This window comes from Nannobrachium achirus (genome assembly GCF_963921795.1).
Source record: "Nannobrachium achirus genome assembly, chromosome: 1".
NCBI classification, from domain to species: Eukaryota; Metazoa; Chordata; class Actinopteri; order Myctophiformes; family Myctophidae; genus Nannobrachium; species Nannobrachium achirus.
The window spans coordinates 81,990,332-82,011,970 of NC_137810.1; the positions used below are offsets into that span (position 1 = coordinate 81,990,332).

Below are 21,639 nucleotides of genomic sequence, written 5' to 3' on the forward strand. Positions count from 1 at the left end.
GACTAAGACAGTCCATACATTTGGAAACATATTTTTACTTCAATATTGTCTTCAGTTCATGTAGGATTATTTTAAAAGTAGGCTAACTACAGTTTAATTGCAATGTGACTTCTATGGGCTGGCTTGCAGTGCACCGTTCTCCCTTACCCCAAGTGGTGTCACTGTCTCAATTGTGGGTGTGAATGTGTAGGTTCCTGTGTGTCTCTATAGATGTCTTAACAATGCAGGCGCAGGTCTGCACCAAATGAACCCCACCGCCCATATGATGCAATGGATAAGTGGTCACTGCACTCACCTTTAAAAATGCATTCCATGTTTATATTGCACGTGACAACGTTGCTTATGTTTAGCATAACATCCACTGGCAAATCAATTTCTTGTCCAAACAATACCCTGTAAGGCAGGGGTCTTCAACGTTTTCAGGCCAAGGACCCCTTAGTTGAGAGAGAGATGAAGCAGGAACCCCCACAACCCATAGATTCCATATAGTTTCATTGTTTGACGGCACAATCATCAGTGTGTTTTGGTTTCATGACAATTTGTGTTTTCAGATATTTAACCACTTGACCTGTCAATACTTAATAAACTTGACCTTTCGCTCTGTACTTAGTCTGCTCTTTTTCTCTTCTACACCAAAGCTCTTTCGCAGCGCGAGGCGTTGTGAGCTTGTAGATCTGCTATTTTTGGCTAAAGTTATCAGAATATGTACGCTAGGGTTCAAGAAGTGATTAATATAAAAAAGGAGAAAAAAAAAGCTTCTATCACACAAAGATTTGGAGGACCCCCTGTAGTAACTCTGAGGACCCCCTACGTGTCCCAGACCTCCTGTTGAAGACCCTTGCTGTAAGGAGTCATGTGACATCTTCATGGACGTGTGTCTGTTAAGAGGTTGTTGTATTTTTGGACGTAGTCCATTATGTATGTTGATGATTGGTCGCAGTCACTGTCAGTCATTTATTTGTATATTTAAGTCAAGACTCTGAACCCCCAGTTGCTCCTGATGAGCAGTAGGTGGCGCTGTATAAATGCACCATTTACCTTTTTATGTTCTATGCAACTTTTATTTACAAAGCCTAAAAGGCAAGTCTGATTTAAATGTTCCAATGTCCAAAGCCAAATACACACATCATTGATTGCAATAATTTGTATGACAATCAATTTGGGTCAGTGACGTGACGCCCCAAAAAACATGTTTTTTTAAAAACTTTAAATAGCAGGCATAAAAATGATTTACTTTTGTTCTACTCACTCTCAACTTTATGGAAACACATTTTGTTTTTAGATATTTTATTGGAATCAGACTTTATTGAGCAGTTTGTTGTACTTGTGCCTAAAACCGTCATCTGGTGTGACATGACAATAATTGTTCATAAAATGAAAATGGAGTACACCTTTCTTAAGTTACTCACTTTATCAAAGTCCTTTATCATAACTAACCTGTGATCCACTATAGTTTTGTGAAAATTAATTGAATCTGTATATTTTTTTCATAATCAACACTCTGTGTGAGGCCCATGTTGTCGATCTTTCAACATATTTTAATTTTATTCTGACAAAAACTTTCTTTAAAATTACACAAATATTTGTGACTCTTCCTGATACTATTTTCTATGTAAACCATACACATTTTTTCGGTTTCATCATTAATAAAGGTATGATTTCTCACTATTTGGAATGTCACACCAGATGACTTAGTGTCACACCAGATGACCATATCTTCATGTGTCAAAGCAAACTGTGTTTTAACCTACCTATTAGTGAGTACTGAACTTTACTGATTGATTAAACAATTACCCAGGAAAAACAGCAACAGTAAAATTGCTTTAACATTAAATAACATGGCCTTAATATTTCTGAACAGGATAGTATTGTTGGGCCTTAACATAGGATAACAAAGAATTGTAGTAGTAGATGGATGATGAGGATGTGCACAGGAATGCTACGCACACCTAAGTCTTCTGCCGGCCCACGGCAGAAGGATCTTAAAGAGACAATAAGGTGCATAGCCACACTGGGAGCCAAGGCAACATTTTATTAACACCAATTATTGGAAACAACTCAGCATTCAGGTGTATTACTTTTTTCCGAAGTCTCCTGAACTTGAACACAGCATTTTGAGTTGAACAAATTTATTTACGAATCATGTCGTTACACCACATCTCCACTAGCTAAAGAGTGCTGGGTTGTGCAACTCCGAAAATAGCTGATCTACAAGCTCTCGCAGCACAATGCGTTGAGAGCTTGTAGATCAGCTATTTTCGCTATGTTTGTCTCGGGTCCTACCTTACCTCATTGTCCAGTCCAGTGAGTGAAAGTACAAAAGTATTAGATTAGATTAGAATAGACATTTAGACTGCATTGTACATCAGCCAGTCACATTTGGTGAGGGTATAGACATTTAGACTGTATTGTACATCAGCCAGTCACATTTGGTGAGGGTAGCAAACCGTTTGCCCTGTTGCGGTTCTGCTATGCCACAGACAACTTCCTGCTCTTTGTAGAAAATGCAGTCTCGCCCCTTTGGCCAGACAAAACCATTTTTCATTTTTCCAAGTTGATTCATGCAGTTTATCTCTAGCCCCTCCTTATTAATGGTAACAATCTGCCCCACATATGGCTTTCCCTCATATTTGATTATGACAAACTGTCCTTGTGTGTATTCATCTGAGGAGGTGTCTGAATCCTCAGCTTGGGCCTCTCCAATAGATGCACTTGTGTCCAGCACCTGAGTAGAAGACCTTCAGGAGGAGACATTTAAATGTAATTTATTTGTCAGGTAGATTGTTTTTAGTAGTAAAATGTAATTACTAGCAAGTCCTCAAGTTTGCCAAGTATGTTATACTCACTGAGCTCCGGAAGCTGTTTTGGGCCTGCAGCTGACCTGGGAAGGGGGCAGTTCCGCAGATGGGCCACCACTTAGTTAAGGAAGAAAAGGAATGAATGGATGACATAAGTTACTTTATTGTCATTAAACAGGTACAATTACAGGTATCATAAAATTGGCAAAGAGAATGATTTAGTTATACTTACTCATCACTTGTCTTGTCACCTGGCACCTCAGCCCTGGAGACTTGGTCGAACTGTAATTTCCGTGGGTTGTGACAGGTGCAGATCTGAGGAAACTGGCAGAAACAACTCAGGTCTCTGTAAACTATCTTTCCCGGGAAGATAGAAAGAACCTGGTGCGTAGTGCTGATGCCAGTCACTGGACGCACTGATGGAGGGACCATTTCATCCATGTTGGATATCTTCTCTTCTTCGATCCACATGACAGTGACTTTTTCAGAGGACTTCTGTAAATACTCACACAGATCCCTCGGTGTTTGTAGGTCACTGCCTCCGAGGACATACATGTCTGCCTTACGCACCTGATGGTATCCCATACCATCAGGTGCGCCCTTTCCATGGGAACGCTCTGAAAAGTTCCAGGTGACCATCTTGAATCCCCATGTATAAGGAATGCTGCTCATGAGGAAGCAGTTTGTGCGATTCCGGTTACCACCCATTTTCTGTTGTCAAGTGTCTTATATTAACTGCTTATAACGGATAGTTATTATAAAGTGTTACCACAATATAAGGTTTAGGTTTCTGTGAAGGGGTTTCTGCTCTGTCTGATGAATTTGCTGTATCACCGAATGAAGCTAAATTAAATTATGTAAAAATGTTTAAAACGTTGTTTTAAACATGTTAAAATGTTTTAAATGGACAAAAGAAACATGGGACTTGTTATTTATTGTTATGTCTGTAGGAAAATACAGTATATATCATCTGGTGTGACAATCAAGTCATCTGGCGTGACAAGCAGATATGTCAGACCAGATGACGAAGTGTCACACCAGATGACGTTTTCTGCATTTAGGACTACCTTGAGGCTACCAGGTACACATTAGCATGCTAACAACATGCTAGCTATAACAAAACAACCTAGATTTACATGTAATTATGACCAAAGTTTCAAATAACTTTTGCTTTATTAATGAAAAAGGTGTCACACCAGATGACATCCAGAAGTGCCACACTTGTCAAAGTTTCAACAAGATGGCATTTCATGAAAATGTTAAAATCATAACTCACCTCAGACACCTGTCTTGCAGTTGTGCTGGGAGTGCTGAATAGCCTTACAGAAGAAGGACCTCTCTAGCCCAGTAGGTGTCCAAATTATTGCCTGTTTAATTTTTCCAAACTAGTGTCACACCAGATGATTTTGGTTTGGGGGACAAAATCTTTTTGATCAGAAATGACTGAAAACATTATGCTTGGACTTTGAAAAGATATAGGCTCACAAATAGACATTTTTTTTTGCCTAAATTCATTTTTAAATGAATTTTAGCAATTCTTTTTCTTAGTTTTATTCAAGTTCCCACTTTGAGAAACAAGGTCGGGACAGTCACACCAGATGACATTTACCATGTTTGGTTGAAGATTCTGAAGAAATGAGGAATGAAATGTTTTAATCTTGAGTAAGTTCACATAAAGCTTAATGTCCTGCACAATATTCAGAAGGTTTTTGACAAATATATTTTTTATTTATACATGTTTGACACCGAGGACAGCGAAAACGCTACGTCACGTCACCCACCCACTTGCACTGTCCTAGTGTCTATTACTGTTTTTTATTATTATTATAGCTATGTTTTTGCTTTTACTTATGCATTATTTTAATTTTGTGTGAAGCATTTGTTGCGTGATTTGTTTTTGTTCTTTGCAACAAAGGAAGGTGACTTTGCCAGAGGGAGAGTCACAAATTATTTTACCAAATATGTTTATATCCATCAGACAATTCCAATTTACTGTGGACCTTTTCTCTACTTTTATAAAAAATAAATGTTGAATACAACCAAATCTTTGCAGTTTCCTTTATAGTGGTATACTTTAAATCCTCAGATCAAGCTCATTAAGTCTAATCAGCTGTGTGATTAATATGAAATGCATTATGCTGTCTGGGCCCGTCCCCATACACACCCATTGTAACTTCAAACTCCATTTTAACCAGGATAAAGTCATCAAAAACATCCTTTTTTCTGGTGACTCATACTGTCCTACTAATACATTTAGTTTTTAATATTATTTTGTGGGAAATGGAAACATTCAATACAATCAGATTAAGTTCATGTTCCAGCATGGATTTATCACCTTCTGTTTTTAGTTACTGCAGTACCCCTCTTCAACCTGTAGGTGTCCTACCTGACCATAGGAACATAACATAACATACTCTATACTCCAGAGTGGTCAAAATAATGTCCTATTCACAAAAGAACAAAACTAGAAGCAGTGCTCTTCCGAGCACAGGTCTCCACCAGGTCAGGTAGGTCCTGGTGGCTCGTCGCTAAATGTGAAAAGGGTGTCATGTTTTCTTTGGCCTTTAACGGCAATGTGACATGATTGCATGCATGATTTGAGGCATTTTGATCCAAAAATGTGTTTGGCAAAAGTGGACCTGCTGGTGGCACTATAACAGGCCAATGTGAAAAGAGTGGTTGTTCCTTGAGCTAGTGGGAATGTGCATGCAGAATGGCTGAATCTCAATGTGGATTCTTGTCTAGACTTGGCTCCTCCTGAACTTGTGATACGTCATCAGTCTCTGCCCAAGTACCCTTCCAATCTCAAGTCTGCATTTGACCAAGTAGAGACCAAATTCCCGGATGTGAACTTGATCCTCCCACTTTACAGAGGATGCATCGGAGCTGACTTCTGTAGACTTTCCACAGCAAATGGCCCAGAATGCAACACGACCCGGATAGGACCGCCCACAAGAGAGCCAGAAAAAAACAAACCAGTATGGCTGACACAGACGGACCCATGGACGGACCGCAGTACAGTCCGAATATTTTTTTCGTTTTGCCACAGAGTGTCCTTTTATGATTTATTTTAAGCTTGAATGTTGTAAATTAACTTCAAACCGGTGCACCAAACGTGTGGACGCTTGAGTTGCCGCCAGCCGCCGCTAACCTGACTGCAGATGACCGGCCATCAGGACTACACTGTTCCAAGCAATTCCAAGCAAGAGGAATTCGTCCAGAGAAATATGCATGTGTTTATTCATATTTATTATTTGGGGTGTGTGAGTGTGTAGGGCCACTGTTTATAGGACTAAAGTTGCATTAATAGTTTTCACACCTCTTAACAAAAGCTGTCAACAATGTGTATCAATGCGATATAGCTATGTAGGAATGGAATATGCATATGAATGGTCCATTAATTGTGTGTCATGCTAAGTACAGTAGACGAATGGTCCATTGTGTGTCATGCATGCTAAGTAGGCTACAGTATACGAATGGTCCATTGTGACATGTGTGACATACAAGTACAGTAGACTGAAGCAGTCCAAAGATGTTTTGATAATGGATTCATGAACTCAGCTTACGTCTGCAAGGTGTGTGACATTTGGCTCCATCCATAATCAGGTAAATAGAATAACATTATGCAGTGTTAATAAATAGGCCTACACATTAAAGAGGTTATCAGAAATTGTTTACTTCATGTCATATAGAGTACAGTACATCATTCATGAATTTCATTCCTCTCCTCTTTCTTTCTATCCATCAATTTCATTCTGTTTATATTTTGGGAATAAAATTTGAGATCATCTCCTATGCCTGTGGTTTGTGTGCGATTTTGTCTTATAGGCCACTTTATGTGTGAACGTAAGTTTTAACTTGCTTTGATGTGCAGAATTAAATTGTAGACACAGTGATATTTTCAAATAATACCATTTGTCTCTGCTAAATATTGAATGTTTATTTTGTTTAGTTCTATATTCTATTATATAGCCTACTGCTTTATACACAGTGGGGGAAATACATTATTAGTACTAATAGCCACCCTAAACCTACAATGATCAACATTATTCCAAACGAGCTCCCAGACCTTCAAAGATGCAGGCAGCAAGCTTCTCTCCTCACCTCCTCCATACACCAGAGGTATGACAACGGATGCAGGATGCGATAATGGAATAATAATAGCATACAGCATAGGTGGGCACGAAATGGCAGTGGCACTGTAATGTAAAAATTGCTGTTTTGTCAAAATGTTAAATGGAATATTTTATAAATGGTCTGAACTCTGAAGTAATGTAAAGTAAGCCTGACAGTACTGTCTCATTTTTGTTTTACATTGGATAGACATTCATATGGCATATTGATAATGTGTCATAAATAATGACACATTATAAATAATGCCACACAAAAGGCTATCCAATGTAAAACAAAGATGAGTTCATAAAAGAATATGCTCCCCTTAGAATGTTGGCTGTGGAAGTGGCCAGTGATAATAACCTGCACTGCAGGCTACTGTTTTGATGTTTAATACAGTAGGCCTATATGTAACATAATGGCATGCCATATACTTTCCAAAGTTTGGTGCGCAAATCATGAAAAAAGAAAACGACGCATTGCTCTATTGTTCTGATGGCAATGCATTAGGGTCTGTACTAAGGCTCTCATAAATTACACAATCGGGCAGCCGCCTATCATAATAAATGCCAAGTCGTGTATTTATTTTCCTGGCTGGTAGGCCTAACCCTACATTATAAGCATATTAACAAAAACGTTTTAACATTTATATAATTATAGAGAATATAGGCTACGTTGTGGTTTTATGTCCTCACTTTATTTGAATAGCTCTGGATTAAGAGCACCTGCTAAATACCTATATTGTACATTATAAACAGTGGTGTTTGTATAATATTTTTATATTGTAAAGTGCATGTGCCTATGCCTATTTTATACTACAAAGAAACCTGATCTACAAACTAACAATGCTTTGCATTAAGACGAGTTGTTAGTTTGGAGATCTGCTCTGGGCATATCTAACCTGACTTTCGCCAGATAGTTGCAGCAATGCTGCCACCATCTGGCGAAAGTCAGGTAAGGGCATGTCCACACAGAGAACAAGCTGAGGTGGTGACGTCACCGCGCTGCAGGAAGTACTGTTCCAAACCCAGAATCAGCGACGTGCGTCCTCCCGTCCCTGGAGGTTCTTACTCCCAAGGCTACCTTGCAAGTCTGAACTACCAAGGACCCAAGGACCCAGTTACCAAGCCTGCGATCGAGAAACAGCCATAGTCTCTGTAATCACAAGCTGCCTGTAGAGATACTGTCTACCCATTTGTGTAATTTAGAAAAACATATATTGCTTTCTACAAAACAAATAGCTACCTTAAATTAAATACATTTGTTCAACCAATGAAAAAAAGGAGAGCACTCAAAATGGCCAGGGGGACAGGCGGGCAGACTTGTGCACTTTAGACAAAACATGTTCAATAAAATATATATTTTTTGCGTGCACTTTTTAACTATCAATAAAAATAAAACAATTGTGGGAAATACATATGAATTCTATTATGTTTAGTTGTTTTGTAATAATTTAATTTAAGAGTAGGCCTAGTCATGTCATGTGACATGATTTTCTGTTCGCATTCACGTGCGATGGAATGGAAGACGGAAGTAATAGCCGGGGATCCAGTCCCTCAAAATGGGAGGGGACCTGTGATGTTCTGCCGCACTTCTTATTTCTGTTTTATCTATTAGTTTGGTCACTAAGGTCCACAGAATGAGAGGCCTGCTCTGCCGGAAACATCGCGAAAAAAAGTTATGGCCATTTGTATACACTGTCCCATTGACTCCACTACACAGGAAAGGAAATATAAAAAAGAAAAAGAAAACATCTGCTTTAAGTAGCACGTGAGGGGTCAAAATGGAGGGTTTTCATGATTCTGAATCCATTGCAAGCATTTGTTTTGCACAAAAAACATTCCTTGGGCTAGAAAACAAACCAACAAAAGTGTCAAAGGTGATGACTCATCACTGTGATGACTGTGAAAAGTGATGACTCATCACTTTTCACACTTTTGTTGGTTAGTTTTCTTGCCCAAGGAAAGTTTTTTGTGCAAAACAAATGCTTGCAATGGATTCACAATCATGAAAACTCTCCATTTTGACCCCTCACATGCTACTTAAAGCAGAATTTTTCTTTTTTATAATATATTTCCTTTCCTGTGTAGTGGAGTCAATGGGACAGTGAATATACAAATGGCCATAACTTTTTTTCGCGATGTTTCCGGCAGAGCAGGCCTCTCATTCTGTGGACCTTAATGACCAAACTAATAGATAAAACAGAAATAAAAAGTGCGGCAGAACATCACAGGTTCAACCCTATTCCTTGAGCTTTAGGGCATGTGGATCCCCGACTATAAGTGAGTCTGCCCTCTTCCTACCTGAACCTGTGTGTACCACAGACATAAAAAGGTCGACGCCTCTTCCGGCTCTCTGGTACCCGTCTCGCCTTGGTGGGCATTGTTGATTGACAGGTGTCGTTAATTTTGTCCAAGGTTCTTCAGTTGTGCGGGGAAAAGATGAGTCAGGAAGTGGCTAGTTGCAGGCAGTCAACAAACTTTATTTTCTTCGCAGAAATATTCAGAATATGAGCACAGCTTCGCCTTTTATTTCTGGGATTGGAACCGACCTGTGTGGCTCAGGCACAGGTTTGAACCCCGAACTCAGGTTTTGCAGCCCCTTAAGTATTCAACAATTCAAAGCCTTTTTGAATAAAGGCGGGCCGTACCACATGGCCTGTTGACTAGTCAATACAGTGCAGCACCAGAGGGGAGGGGCTGTAGCCGGCACAGAATTAATACAGCTTATAAAGTATTGCCTCAAACTCAGACTTACAATATGATAAATCATTTTACAATCAATATTTCCCTCATAACTCAAACAATCATACTCATACAGACACCTCCTGTTAAAAATGGTTAACCAGAAGTTGTTTTTCCTCAGATATCATTCATTAAAACTTCTCTTTCTGAGCGGGGAGGAAAACGGAGGATTCCCTGAGAAGTCTTCACATCCTATACTGGTTAATCATGAATATATGTTTCTGCTTGCCACATTTCTCATCAACGGCCTATTAATGGCAAATCCTGGCAATACAAAAACATATACTCATAACCAGACCCTTTAATTCACAGGGATCAATAATTTGTTTTCTTATGTGGTCATGTGTCTTGGCTCTTGGGTTTTACATGTTTAGAGCCCAAACCATTTTCCTTTATCCCATATTAGAATGTATGTCTACTTGTTGTCACATCCCTCATCAAAAGGCCTTTTAATGAGAGATTCTGACAACCCCGACACACACTCCAATTATGAACATTTGTCCTTGGGACGTTTAGGGACAGTTTAGAGTGGCCTTGGGGGGTTTTCTCCTGGCTACATTTAAACATGCTAATTTACAATGCCCCAGACCATGGTGGATGTGACCGCAGCGCAGAGAAAATCCCACGCAGTTATAATTCCTTATCAAATGTGTGTACATCTCCCATTTTCACATTCCCCACCGGGAGGCGTCCCACCCGGTGTACAGAATGCCAAAATACAGAAAGCGCACTTTAATCTTAACTTAATAATCCACAGTCTATTTGACAAGATAGTTGAATCAGGTTGGGGAACTGGAGGCATGAGACCTTCCCAGACAATCAAATCAACATACTCTATTGTCTTCAACCGAGCCTCACAGAAGATTCCCTGTGGAGCTTGACACCTTAAAACTTCAATGCATAATTAAGCCAAGCCTCTGTAAATATCAGCATTTGTTACCAGTGAAACAGCTGTTGTCTGTGAACTGTGGAATGCATTCACCCAAGTCCCTGTGATTTCCAGATTAGCCCCTGATTCACTCAAGTCTCGGTGACTTCGAGTTTAGCACTTTGTACTCTGCTTTTATGACTTGTACTTTATGAATATGACCCAAAATATACCACAGGTGTAAAACCAAACATTCAGCATGCGATTCCCTTTTTCTACACTATTTTTGACTTACATCCGGGTATACGGGTCGAGAACTGAGATGGCCTGGTCGAGAATGAAGCGGGTGACGTAATGTAGAGAGGTGGTGTCGGTTGGTGGGGGAGATGGCCGTGCTAGCCAATGATAGCGCGACTTCCGCCTTTCTGAATCCCTTCCCTATAAAGTTCATTCTGGAGATATGGCTGACGACGAAGCAGCTCGAAGAAGGAGGTTTTTTGAGAATAAATCAAAGGCGGATGCTGCTCGAGCTAAAACGAGAGTAAATCTAGGAGTTGCTTTTCATAGATGCCGTGATTTGAAGGCTCGGCTGCAGAAGAGAAGCGATGCCGAGTTGGGAATGTTTCTCTTGGACCAGTAAGTTTCTACTGTTATGTTTATTCACATAATCCAACGTAGCTCTCCCTATTGAAACCATCAAGTATGAATCAAACTGTGCTCGACTTTTTGGACACTAAAAAAAAGAGAGAGAAAGAAAAAAACGTTATTGTTTTCCATGAATGGAGCTAACTCTGCTGCTATTAGCAGCAAGGCTAACGATCTTCAAGCTCACAACGCGTCGCGCCGCGTTGTGAGCTGGTAATCTGCTAATTACAAAGAGTGGAGTTATACATTAGGGCTAAAGTGGCTTATGTGTGTTTTATAATATTCCCATAATATATCTTCAGAGTAACAGCAAACTAAAGTCAGTAAAAGTCCAACTTTAGATCAGAGATCTAGTAAGTGAGAGACAAGTATAGGAAATGTTCAAAGTACAAATACCTCAAGTGTATTGAAGTAAATCTACCTAGTTACTTCACACCAATGGTGACTTAGTTTGCACCACTGGTATAGGTCTAAATAGTAAATACATAAAGCATCGCATCATAGTCTATTATAGCTGATTTATGGTTTCAAATAATTCATGAATAAAATATACTGTTGAAGTAAAACATTACCCTGTAGGAAAATCACCCCTCCCCTGTAGATGCAAAATATTACTGGGGGATGGGTGAATAAATATAATCAAAGGACAAGGAATCCTCAGCAGGCAATCAAAGGCTATAGTAGGAGAAATGACTCTGTCTGTGACGACATGTTTTGAGAATTGTTGTGTTGTGACAATGAGAAGCTTCACAGTTGCTGAATATTTATGTTTTTTTGAAGGTTAGATTAGATCATGTGAATACATTTTTTTGTATTTCTTCATTGTTTATTTTATTGCAACGTGTGCTGTCCCATATGAGCACATATAAAGCCATTTAGGCTCTACTCTTCTACTGAAAGTTTTCAGCTTTCAATTTTTAATTTAGGCATTTGGCAGAAACTCTTAATCCAAAGTGACCTCCAATAAGCAGGTAATATAATCAATATAATCTGCAAGATAATATGTCAGTACATCAACAGCATTACAACAGATTCATAGGAGTATCAATCTATTTAATAATAATAATAATAAATACCCCTAATCAGTAAAAATGCTAGCCTGATAGCCTCATGGGTGGTCATTGAGGGAAGGGTAGTTTTACAGTAGTGCTATGGGTTTATGTGGAGTCTGAAGAGATGAGTCTTCAGGCCACAGCGGAAGCTAGGGAGTGGAGGTTATGCCTATTAGGCCACTGATCTTATGACATTGTATTGGAACAAAGTGTTGAGTGACTGACTCTCACTCTACCAATGTGCATTTTCTCTCTCTCCTATAGCTATGAGGGTGGTCCATCAATCTCAACACCCACAAAGCGCCTCTCTGTATTCAAAATGGATGTCTCCCCAATCACTGAGGCAAAAGCAGGAACCAGGTACGTAATGTTATATCGAAATGCACCTTATTGTTCCTGATGGGAAGTGTTTGGTATCCATCCTTCATGTGTGTTTACACAAATGAGTGTAAACGTAGCATAGAAGTAAACTAAACCTACTGTATGTCTGATGTGTATCAATGAGCCTCCTCTAGTACATGGTTGGCATTTTAAATAGTTTTGCATTCTAACATTTGATGTTGAATATTGTAGTTACACTTTGGGTGTGGATAGCAGAATATAATTTGTATGTATTCTGTTGAACAGTAAGGAACAACCTGGGCAAGCAGAAGGAGCGGTATTGAGTGACGTAGAGCCACTCCCACCACTCCAGGGGAGGCCTTAGCTATGTTTCACCAGTTTCAATTGAAACGGGCCTCAGCCACCAGGGGTCCTCCAAGAGCTAGCCAGCAAGCCTTGTTCAACTTGTAACACACGTATAACACTTTTTAATAATCATATAGCCTTGTTAATATAACGCCATTTAGGTCAAAGCTATAACATTATGTAGTGATACACTGTAAAACTTGATAAGTTAAGTTAACTCAAAAAAATTGTTGAAACTGATTACATACATTTTTTTTAAGTTATATTTACTTATTTTATTAAGTAAAATTAACTCAATATTTCTATTTTTACAGTACTCATACAAATCTAGTATTGCCAACTCTAAAATGTATGTTATATATACTCATTATTTTAAGGTTAAATAAACTCAATATTTCTATTTTTACAGTACTCATAAAAATCTAGTATTGACAACTCTAAAATGTGTGTTATATATACTCATTATTTTAAGGTTAGATAAAATCAATATTTCTATTTTTACAGTACTCATAAAAATCTAGTATTGACAACTCTAAAGTGTGTTCAAGTTATATGTAAAAAATATTTCTATTCTATTACTCATGTTTACAAAACTAACATACAATAATCAGCAATTTAAGAAGGATGGCACTCGAGCAGTTCCGACTGTAAATACCTTTATCGAAGGCGCAAAGTAAGAGACAAATGTTGATGTATCCATCTTTATTGCGACCGTAGGTCGCATTTACTACAGAAAGCTCCACCAGGTGTCCGTCAGTCAGTCAGTCACACTTTTGCCCTGCTCATATCTCGGCAACCGTTGCCCCGATCCATGCCAGCTTTTGCACACACACTCCTTGCCTGCCAAACTACAACCTCCAAGGACCCCCGGAGCTCCAGGGACCCCCAAGTCCCTGGGGGACCCCCAGGTGTAAAAAAATGTCCCTCCGTGACTCACGTCACACGTCACACTTTTGCCCTGCTCATATCTCCGCAACCGTTGCCCCGATCCATGCCACATTTTGCACACACACTCCTTACCTGCCAAACTACAACCTCCAAGGACCCCCCCAGCTCCAGGGACCCCCAGCTCCCTCGGGGACCCCCAAGTGTAAAAAATGAGCACATGTGCAAAAATTACCAAATGACCACCCCAACGGAGCTGCTCACGGGGAATTCCTGGGGACCACCCACCCCTCGTGCTCCAGAACGGATGCAAAAGTGGTGGTGCCCCCAGTGGAGGACCCCCTGCCACTGCAGCTCACATAAAATGCCGTAACTCGGGCTAGGAGCGTCCGGGAGAGCCGGGGCCGGTACCTATTCGTCCGCCAAGGCAACGCGGACACCCCACCCCTCATTTCTCACATGGCCCTCTTCTAGCGCCACCTACAGGCCGATTTTTAAAACACATTTTTGGACACTGCTCCTACAGTTTTTGCCCTAAAATCACGCAAATCGCTACACAATATGTCTACACTCATCCCATCAACATGAATCTGTCCCATATAGCGCCACCTTCAGGCCGATTTTGAAAAACAAATTTTTGGACACTGCTCCTACAGATTTTGCCCTAAAATCACGGAAATCACTACACAGCATGTCTACACTCATGTCATCAACATGGATCAGGAAGATTTTGGAAAAACCCATTTTTGCCCTATTTGTGGAGATAAGCGACCTACGGTCGCTTATCTCCCGATTAGGGAGTCTTACTGGTACGACATCTACATGAAGATGCGCTATACACCTTGAGTCCAGGACTCTGATGAAGATGGTGTGTACATCTAAACGTTAGTAACATTAATAAAGAGGCATTTACAGTCAGAGATGCACCAGTGCCGTCCCTCTTACCGTTGCTGCTGTGTTGCACCGGACCTGCCTATCCCTGTCTGATGCAGTGGAACTCCATTTCTTCAATACAATAAGCAGCTTTTACTCTAAAGCACAAACACATACAGTATTTCAAGTCAACATTCAGAAGAGGTTAAAGCTATACTGTGTAAGTTGCCCAACTAGTGGTCTGTAGCAGTATAGCAAACCGCGGTCGCGTCTGCTTTTTTCGGCCGTTTTTCGCAGGTTTTTCGCCGCGGACCGGGCCGTCAGACCACCGCGTCAGCCTCGCCTCGCCGAGACGATTTCAATGAGGTCTCCCGTGTCCCTCTAGGAGCAGCGGTTGGGGAGTTGCATGCTAGACTCCTCCAGTGTAAACACTGCAGTGTACTTCCTGAAGGCATGTTTCCTAAACCCACCAGAGAGCCCGGCAGTGTATGTGATTGGCCGGTAGTGTATCATGTGTGTATGATCTGCGATGTGATTGGCCAACGTATACAGATGATGCAAATTACGCAATCTTGGCGCGAAATTCGTCCCCCCTCACGGCTCATAGAAAACATATAAAGAGAAGGCTTTAGAAGCTGAAAATAACGGACTGGGGGTTCTAAAACTTTAGCGATTTAACAGTTAGGACAATTTTAAGATTTGTTTTAGAAAAAAAGTTACATAGTACAACTTTAAGATGATTGAAACACAAGTTACTTTTATTAAGTAATCACATAATCACATTTTCTCAAAGCAGGTGGCCCTTAAGTAAACAGTGATTCTTCAACAGTGCAAAAGACAAGATTTGAACAATGGAGTTAACATCCTAATATAGGACTTGGTAATAAAATGTCCACTGTAACCCAGTCCATGGGAAAAATACAGGTAGTGTTGAAACAGACAATACACATTTAATGGAACATTTTTAGCCAAGCAAGTTTTTAACATTTAGAGTAGCCAATTAGGTTACCTCAATTTAGTAATTTACTGACACTATGGTTCAAGTTATAAGTCTCTGATCCAAATAAATCTTTTATGCGTCAACATAAAATGTCCATCAACTGTACGCTGTGAGAGGTAATGTGTCATTAAAATCTGACGCACAGAGATGCCTGTGGAGGTCAGTTCAAATGATCTAAAATGCTCGCTGTACCAGCACTCGATATGCTGGTGCACTGAGGTGATACACCATCATATATTGATGCCTGATTCAGTCATTTTGCCAATTAATGTATGTGTTGCCGTCACTGCTGGTGTATCCTACTGGCTCACCTACCAGTGAGGAGTCTTCACCGGTAGGATGCAGCGCCCCATTCTACTCCCCCCGGTTCAACATCCCCAGCTAACAGGTGGCACCCCCAGCCTGCAGGTGTACGCACAGTGAAACAACCTTCCCACATGGCTAAGAATCAATTGCACAATGGAAATATCTGATTGTGGACAACTGCCACAGTATACATTTCACAAATATTTAGTATCACACTCTGAAAAGTCCTTTCTAAAATAGTACAAGGGACTAAGGAAACGTCCTGAGGAAAGAACCACAATAAACCAAGAGTATTATTTTTGATAAATCAATTCAGAAACAATTTATGGATTCAATCAGATGCCTAATTCAGCAATTTGAATATGGATCCAATTATATAGGCAATATACGTTTGGCTAATTCAACAATTTGAATATGGATGCAATTAAATGGGCAATATATGTTTGGCTGATTCAGCTATTTGTTACTTCACATTGAATCTGCTAAAATCACAAGATTCCGATATTGCCATAAACAGTTCAGTACATTGATTTACCACATTTCTCATGATGACCTTACAGTATCATAACTACAGCAGTACAACAAACAGTATGGTAAAAAATTGTAACCCTGCTATGACAAAATTACTTTTGAACAGTAAAACCTGGTAAGAAAGAATTGTAACACTGGAAAAGTTTCAAACAATATATAATGTTATCATAATAGATAAGTGCAAAAAGGTTACTCTACGGATAGCATTTAAAAGGTGCAACCTCTACGATTTCAAAAAAGAAAAACACATTTGTGTTGTAAAAAAAGGAGAGGAAAAAAACACCTTTTACTTCTCTGTGCAAAAGGGAAAAAAAGTATTGGTCAACTCTTTTGGCTTCAGCATATGTGGGGAAATCAATAACTGTTACGCTCAAGTACGACCACAATCTCCTCTGGGCAGAAGAACATGGCATCTACTCAACTGGTACTCAATGTACTGGTTCATGACAAATTAATTAGATATTTAAAAAAAATAAAGAAAGATCAACATCCAAGATGTTTTCAGATAAGAAAAAACAAATAAAAAAGAATGCCTTTAACTTTTCAGAGCAAGTGGAGGATAACAATTAAAATGGTGATATGATTTGGCTCTGTCTATGTATGAAGTCTTGCGGACCTGAAAGAACTTTCGCAGATTGTAATGGTCCCATCTTTCACATATTTTTAGTAAATGCAGTCCAAAATAGGTGATCAGACAGGGACCACCACACTGGTGACCTGGACGTGCATGGAGTTTGAAAAATGATGGTGCACAGAAGTGATACGCCATCATATATTGATGCCTGGTTGCAAGAGTTTAAAACATTATTGAAATGCTGTGTGTCATGTACAACCCTTTTTAAAAAGCTATGCTTTCCCATAAAACCTTATGGTAGATGAATAAGAGGCCCAAAGTGCTTTGTCAGTTCTGGACGTCTTTAACTTCAGTGCAAAAAAAGTAATAGCACCAAGTGGAGGATAGGATAGGTAGAGGATATCAAATGGTGCAACCTCTAGGATCTTAACAAGGAAAATAGCACATTTCACTTTTCAAAAAATAAATAAAAATAAGAAAAGCATTGACTACTCTACTGTGTAAAGGTAATTTTTAAGGCTCAACACTCTGGGCTTCAGCTTCCCATCATCCAGGCCCATCAACACTTTCTGGGTTAAGTCAAATGTATTGGCCAGCTCTTTTGGGTAACTTAGATCCAGTGCATAAATCAGTGCAAAAAGCATGACAAACGCTTCAGCATATGTGGGGACTGGGGAACTCAATGAATGTGTTACCCTCAAGCACGACTGCAATCTTCTCTGGGAAGAAGAACGTGGCATCCGTTGGATTGGCATTGATGAAGAGGAGCCCAACTGGCACGTCATCAAGCTTTGGTACACCAGACCCCTAACAACGAACAGAAGCAATGAGAAATTAAAACCCCTCTTTTAAAATCCTTTCCAAAATTAAAATCTGAGCCATTCTTTGAGAAAAAAACCTCACTTCAAGTTATGCATGACTGGACAGCATATTCAACACATTCTTGTTTTCTGATTAGTATCTATCCTCTATGATGACTGACTAAAATGTATTTTAACTTTGTAGGGCTCTGGCAGTGCTCCTCCTGTTCCTCCTTGCACAAAGGACCAGATAGCGGTCCTGTGGCTGGGTTGTTGTCCTCCTACGGCCCCTGCCACGTCTCCTGGTGTACTGGCCTGTCTCATGGTATCGCCTCCATGCTCTGGACACTGTCCTGGGAGACTCAGCAAACCTTCTTGCCACAGCACTCATTGATGTGCCATCCTGGATGAGCAGCACTACCTGAACAACTTCTGTGGGTTACAGATACTGCCTCATGCTACCTCTAGTGGTAAGGGCACTGGCAAAATCCAAAACTAACCAAAAATCAGGGAGAAAAAATGAGATCAGGCAAATGGTCTGTGGCCACCACCTGCAAAACCATTCCTTTTTAGGGGTTGTCTTGCAAATTGCCTAATTTCCATGCGTGTGTCTTTTTCATTTGCACAATAGCACGTGAAATTGATTCACAATCAGTGTTGCTTTCTAACTGGCCATGTTGATATCCCAAAAGTGTGATTTACTTGGTGTTACATTGCAATTCTTATGCGTTCCCTTTATTTTTTTGAGGTTTCATGGCTGTGGGTCAAACAGAGCATGAGCTATACCTGTTCAAAGTTTTGGCCAATTGTTGCGAGCTTCGTGTTCACGCTGTTTGGCATAGTCCTCCATATTGCAGAGTTTCGTAAAAAGCGACTGCACGGTAAAGCCAGGACAGAAAAAGTGTCGAAAGAATAATAGAAACACCAATCTCAACAGTGGCTAACAAGCCCTTACAGGGCTTGGCCACTAACAATTATAATAAATATTGGGTATCTTACGGTCAATAGACGCCTCCTGCAGTTCAACGGTGGCATTTCTGCTCTTCTGTTTAACAGGGTCTCCATCAGAGGAGGACTGTTGCTGGTTTTTGTCTGCTTCTACGAACACACATGATTTTTTTTTTTAAATGTATATTATTAATGTTATTAACTCATTTAATGAATTGAACCAGAGATGTCAACAGTTAGCCGCTCATAAAACAATTAATAAACGGGTATGCATAATGGCTTCGAGTTTAATTTTCATAAGTTATTTTGGGGAGTTCTATGACCACGGTGGTCTCCCTCTGTTAGCTGCTTACACAGAGGCTCCCCCAAGAGCTTTGACTCATAACCCCCCCACTGGGGAGCACATATAAGCAAGTGTCTGTGTGTGTGTGTATGTGTGTGTCCCTGCATAGAAGAAATAACCGCACTATGACATCAGTGTGTGTGTGTGTGTGTGTGTGTGTGTGTGTGTGTGTGTGTGTGTGTGCGTGTGCGTGTGTGTGTGTGTCATACCCCAGGGATTATTGCACGGTTCTGGACCTGGATAATGTTATTTTGCTATGGGGAGATGCAATTTTGTAATGTAACAGACTCTGGGAGGCACACCATTATGAGAGAAGCCTGTTCCGATGTGACATGAAAGAATACCCCCCTCAAAAAAAAAAAAAGAAAGAGAAAAAAGATTGCACTTCTTTTTTTTTTTCCCTAAATTTTTTATCCCACAATTTTGTAACCCATTTTTTCACCCAGTGCCAATTGCCTATGTAATCCTGGGCTCTGCTCTCCCTCTGCTAACCTGGGGAGGCAACGGACTGACCTCATGCTTCCTTCTATGCATGAGGAGTCCAAGTTGCTTCTTTTTTCACCTGACAGTGGAGATTTCCCTGGTTTGGACGTAGCGCGTGGAAGGAACACGTTATTCCAACCAGTTCCTTTCCCCTCCATCAAGCGCCCCGGCTGGCAGGGAGGCAGGGAGGCATTATTGAGACCAGGATTACGTGCATGTTTTTGTGAGGGTATCAACCCTAGGAGACACGGGGAGAACATGCAAACTCCACACAGAAAGGCCCTATCGCCAACCCCACCTAGGGTGTGGGCGCTGATGACGCGGAGGAGAAACACGCCGCCAGCGCCCACAGCGTCCCCCGGCGGGAATCGAACCCAGGACCTTCTAGCTGTGAGGCGAAGCGCTAACCACTGCGCCACCGTGCCTCCAAGATTGCACTTCTGAATTATAAAAAAACTACTTATATAATATTTGCTTTCGTCACCTCTTCCTGCTCTCCCCTCCTCTGGCACAGGACCGTCACATGTAAGCTTCCTAGGACGGCCACGTTTACTCTTCTTAGGTTGGTCCTCCACATGCTGTACTGCAGGGGAGGGCAGACTGACCGGTTGGTCCTCCATACGCTGTACTGCAGGGGAGGGCAGACTGACAGGATACTTTCTGGGACGGCCACGGCCACGCTTCTGAGGTTCAACCACCATGTGCTGCACCGTCATACTGGAGACATCTGAGAGAGAGAGAGAGAGAGAGAGAGAGGGAGAGAGAGATCAGGGGTAAACATTAAGGGAAATTTAAGTGGTTTTGATGATCACTGGCCCTGACAAATTGCTTATCCTCGTTCATCCTCGATACCTTTTTTCACGATTCTTTTTAATGAATTGAGTAGGACTACAAAAGGGACCCCAATGCAAACAAGCCATTGAGCTTTCTGTGGTTTAAATCCTTTCAGTAGAAGTTGTATCAGTGAACTGTACTGTCCTGTCCCCTTTTGCAAATGACCAATATTGCCACCATGGCCATCATCTATATATATATGTATATATACGCACATATTACACTATACAATAAGCTGTGTCGCAGATGTAGCAGATAAAGATGTGAGTGGCCAGAAGGGCAGCAAACTTCTAGTTTTTATTATTAATTAGATGAAATAAAATACTGTATATAACTTCAGTGTTTCCCCTAGGCAGAAGCTGAAGGAGTGGGGGGAGAGTTGCGGGGAGCGGCATAGCGTTCGCACACAGTGTGGCGTGCAGGCGAACATTTTTTCATGTTTTTCGGGTTGGGTGTGTTTGCGCGATTCTAACTCAGTTAAAAAAATAATATATAGATTTGTATTTTATAACAACATTGGCCATTGGTCATCTTCTGATCTTTATTTTATTATCATCAAAATTTGCCATCATCTTCAGTTTCAAAGTGCTTTATTTACACACAAAAAAAAGTAAGTTCTGTTGTCAGATTTGTCAGGAGGAATAAACAACCAGGTCTATGAAAACAAGCCCAAAATAAGTGAATATAGGCCACATGAGCACTTTAAACCTAAATACTTCCGCTATTTCAAAATAGCCGATCTACAAGCTCACAAGCAACCACCAGGGGCGTTACAAGGGGGGGAAAGTGGGACTGAGTTACTAGGGCCCAAGGTGGAGGGGCCTTAAAGTGATCCCTGACTAATACGACAAATATGTCTTAATACATTATAATTGTCCTCTATAACTGTAAAATTGTAAAAAATTGTAAAAATTAAAAACACCTTAAATATTTTTTTTCTTCTAGAAATAGCTAATCTTTCACTCAGTAGGGGAAATGCCTGTCGCAAGTTGATGATGTCATAAATGTCATGTGTCATTTTTATAGCATGCATGTGCAAAAAAACTAAACACAAACACATTTGAAATATTGATTTGATGCTCATATTAACCATAGGAAGTATTCATTTTGTTTTTATTTTCACATGCATGCCATAAATTCCATAGGGATAGATCA

At 40.4% G+C, this 21,639-nt stretch overlaps 1 protein-coding gene across 1 annotated transcript in view; it reads left to right on the top strand.

Annotated features, from left to right (window-relative positions):
* LOC308290186 (protein NLRC3-like) overlaps nt 1–248 on the top strand; it is a gene marked incomplete at both ends in the record, with an annotated part of 31,873 nt that extends 31,625 nt beyond the window's left edge. The window contains one exon of the mRNA XM_080731961.1: nt 211–248. Within this exon, the coding sequence (XP_080588087.1) occupies nt 211–248 (38 nt within the window). The remainder of the gene's footprint in view (nt 1–210) is intronic.
* Between the last annotated feature and the right edge of the window lie 21,391 nt (nt 249–21,639).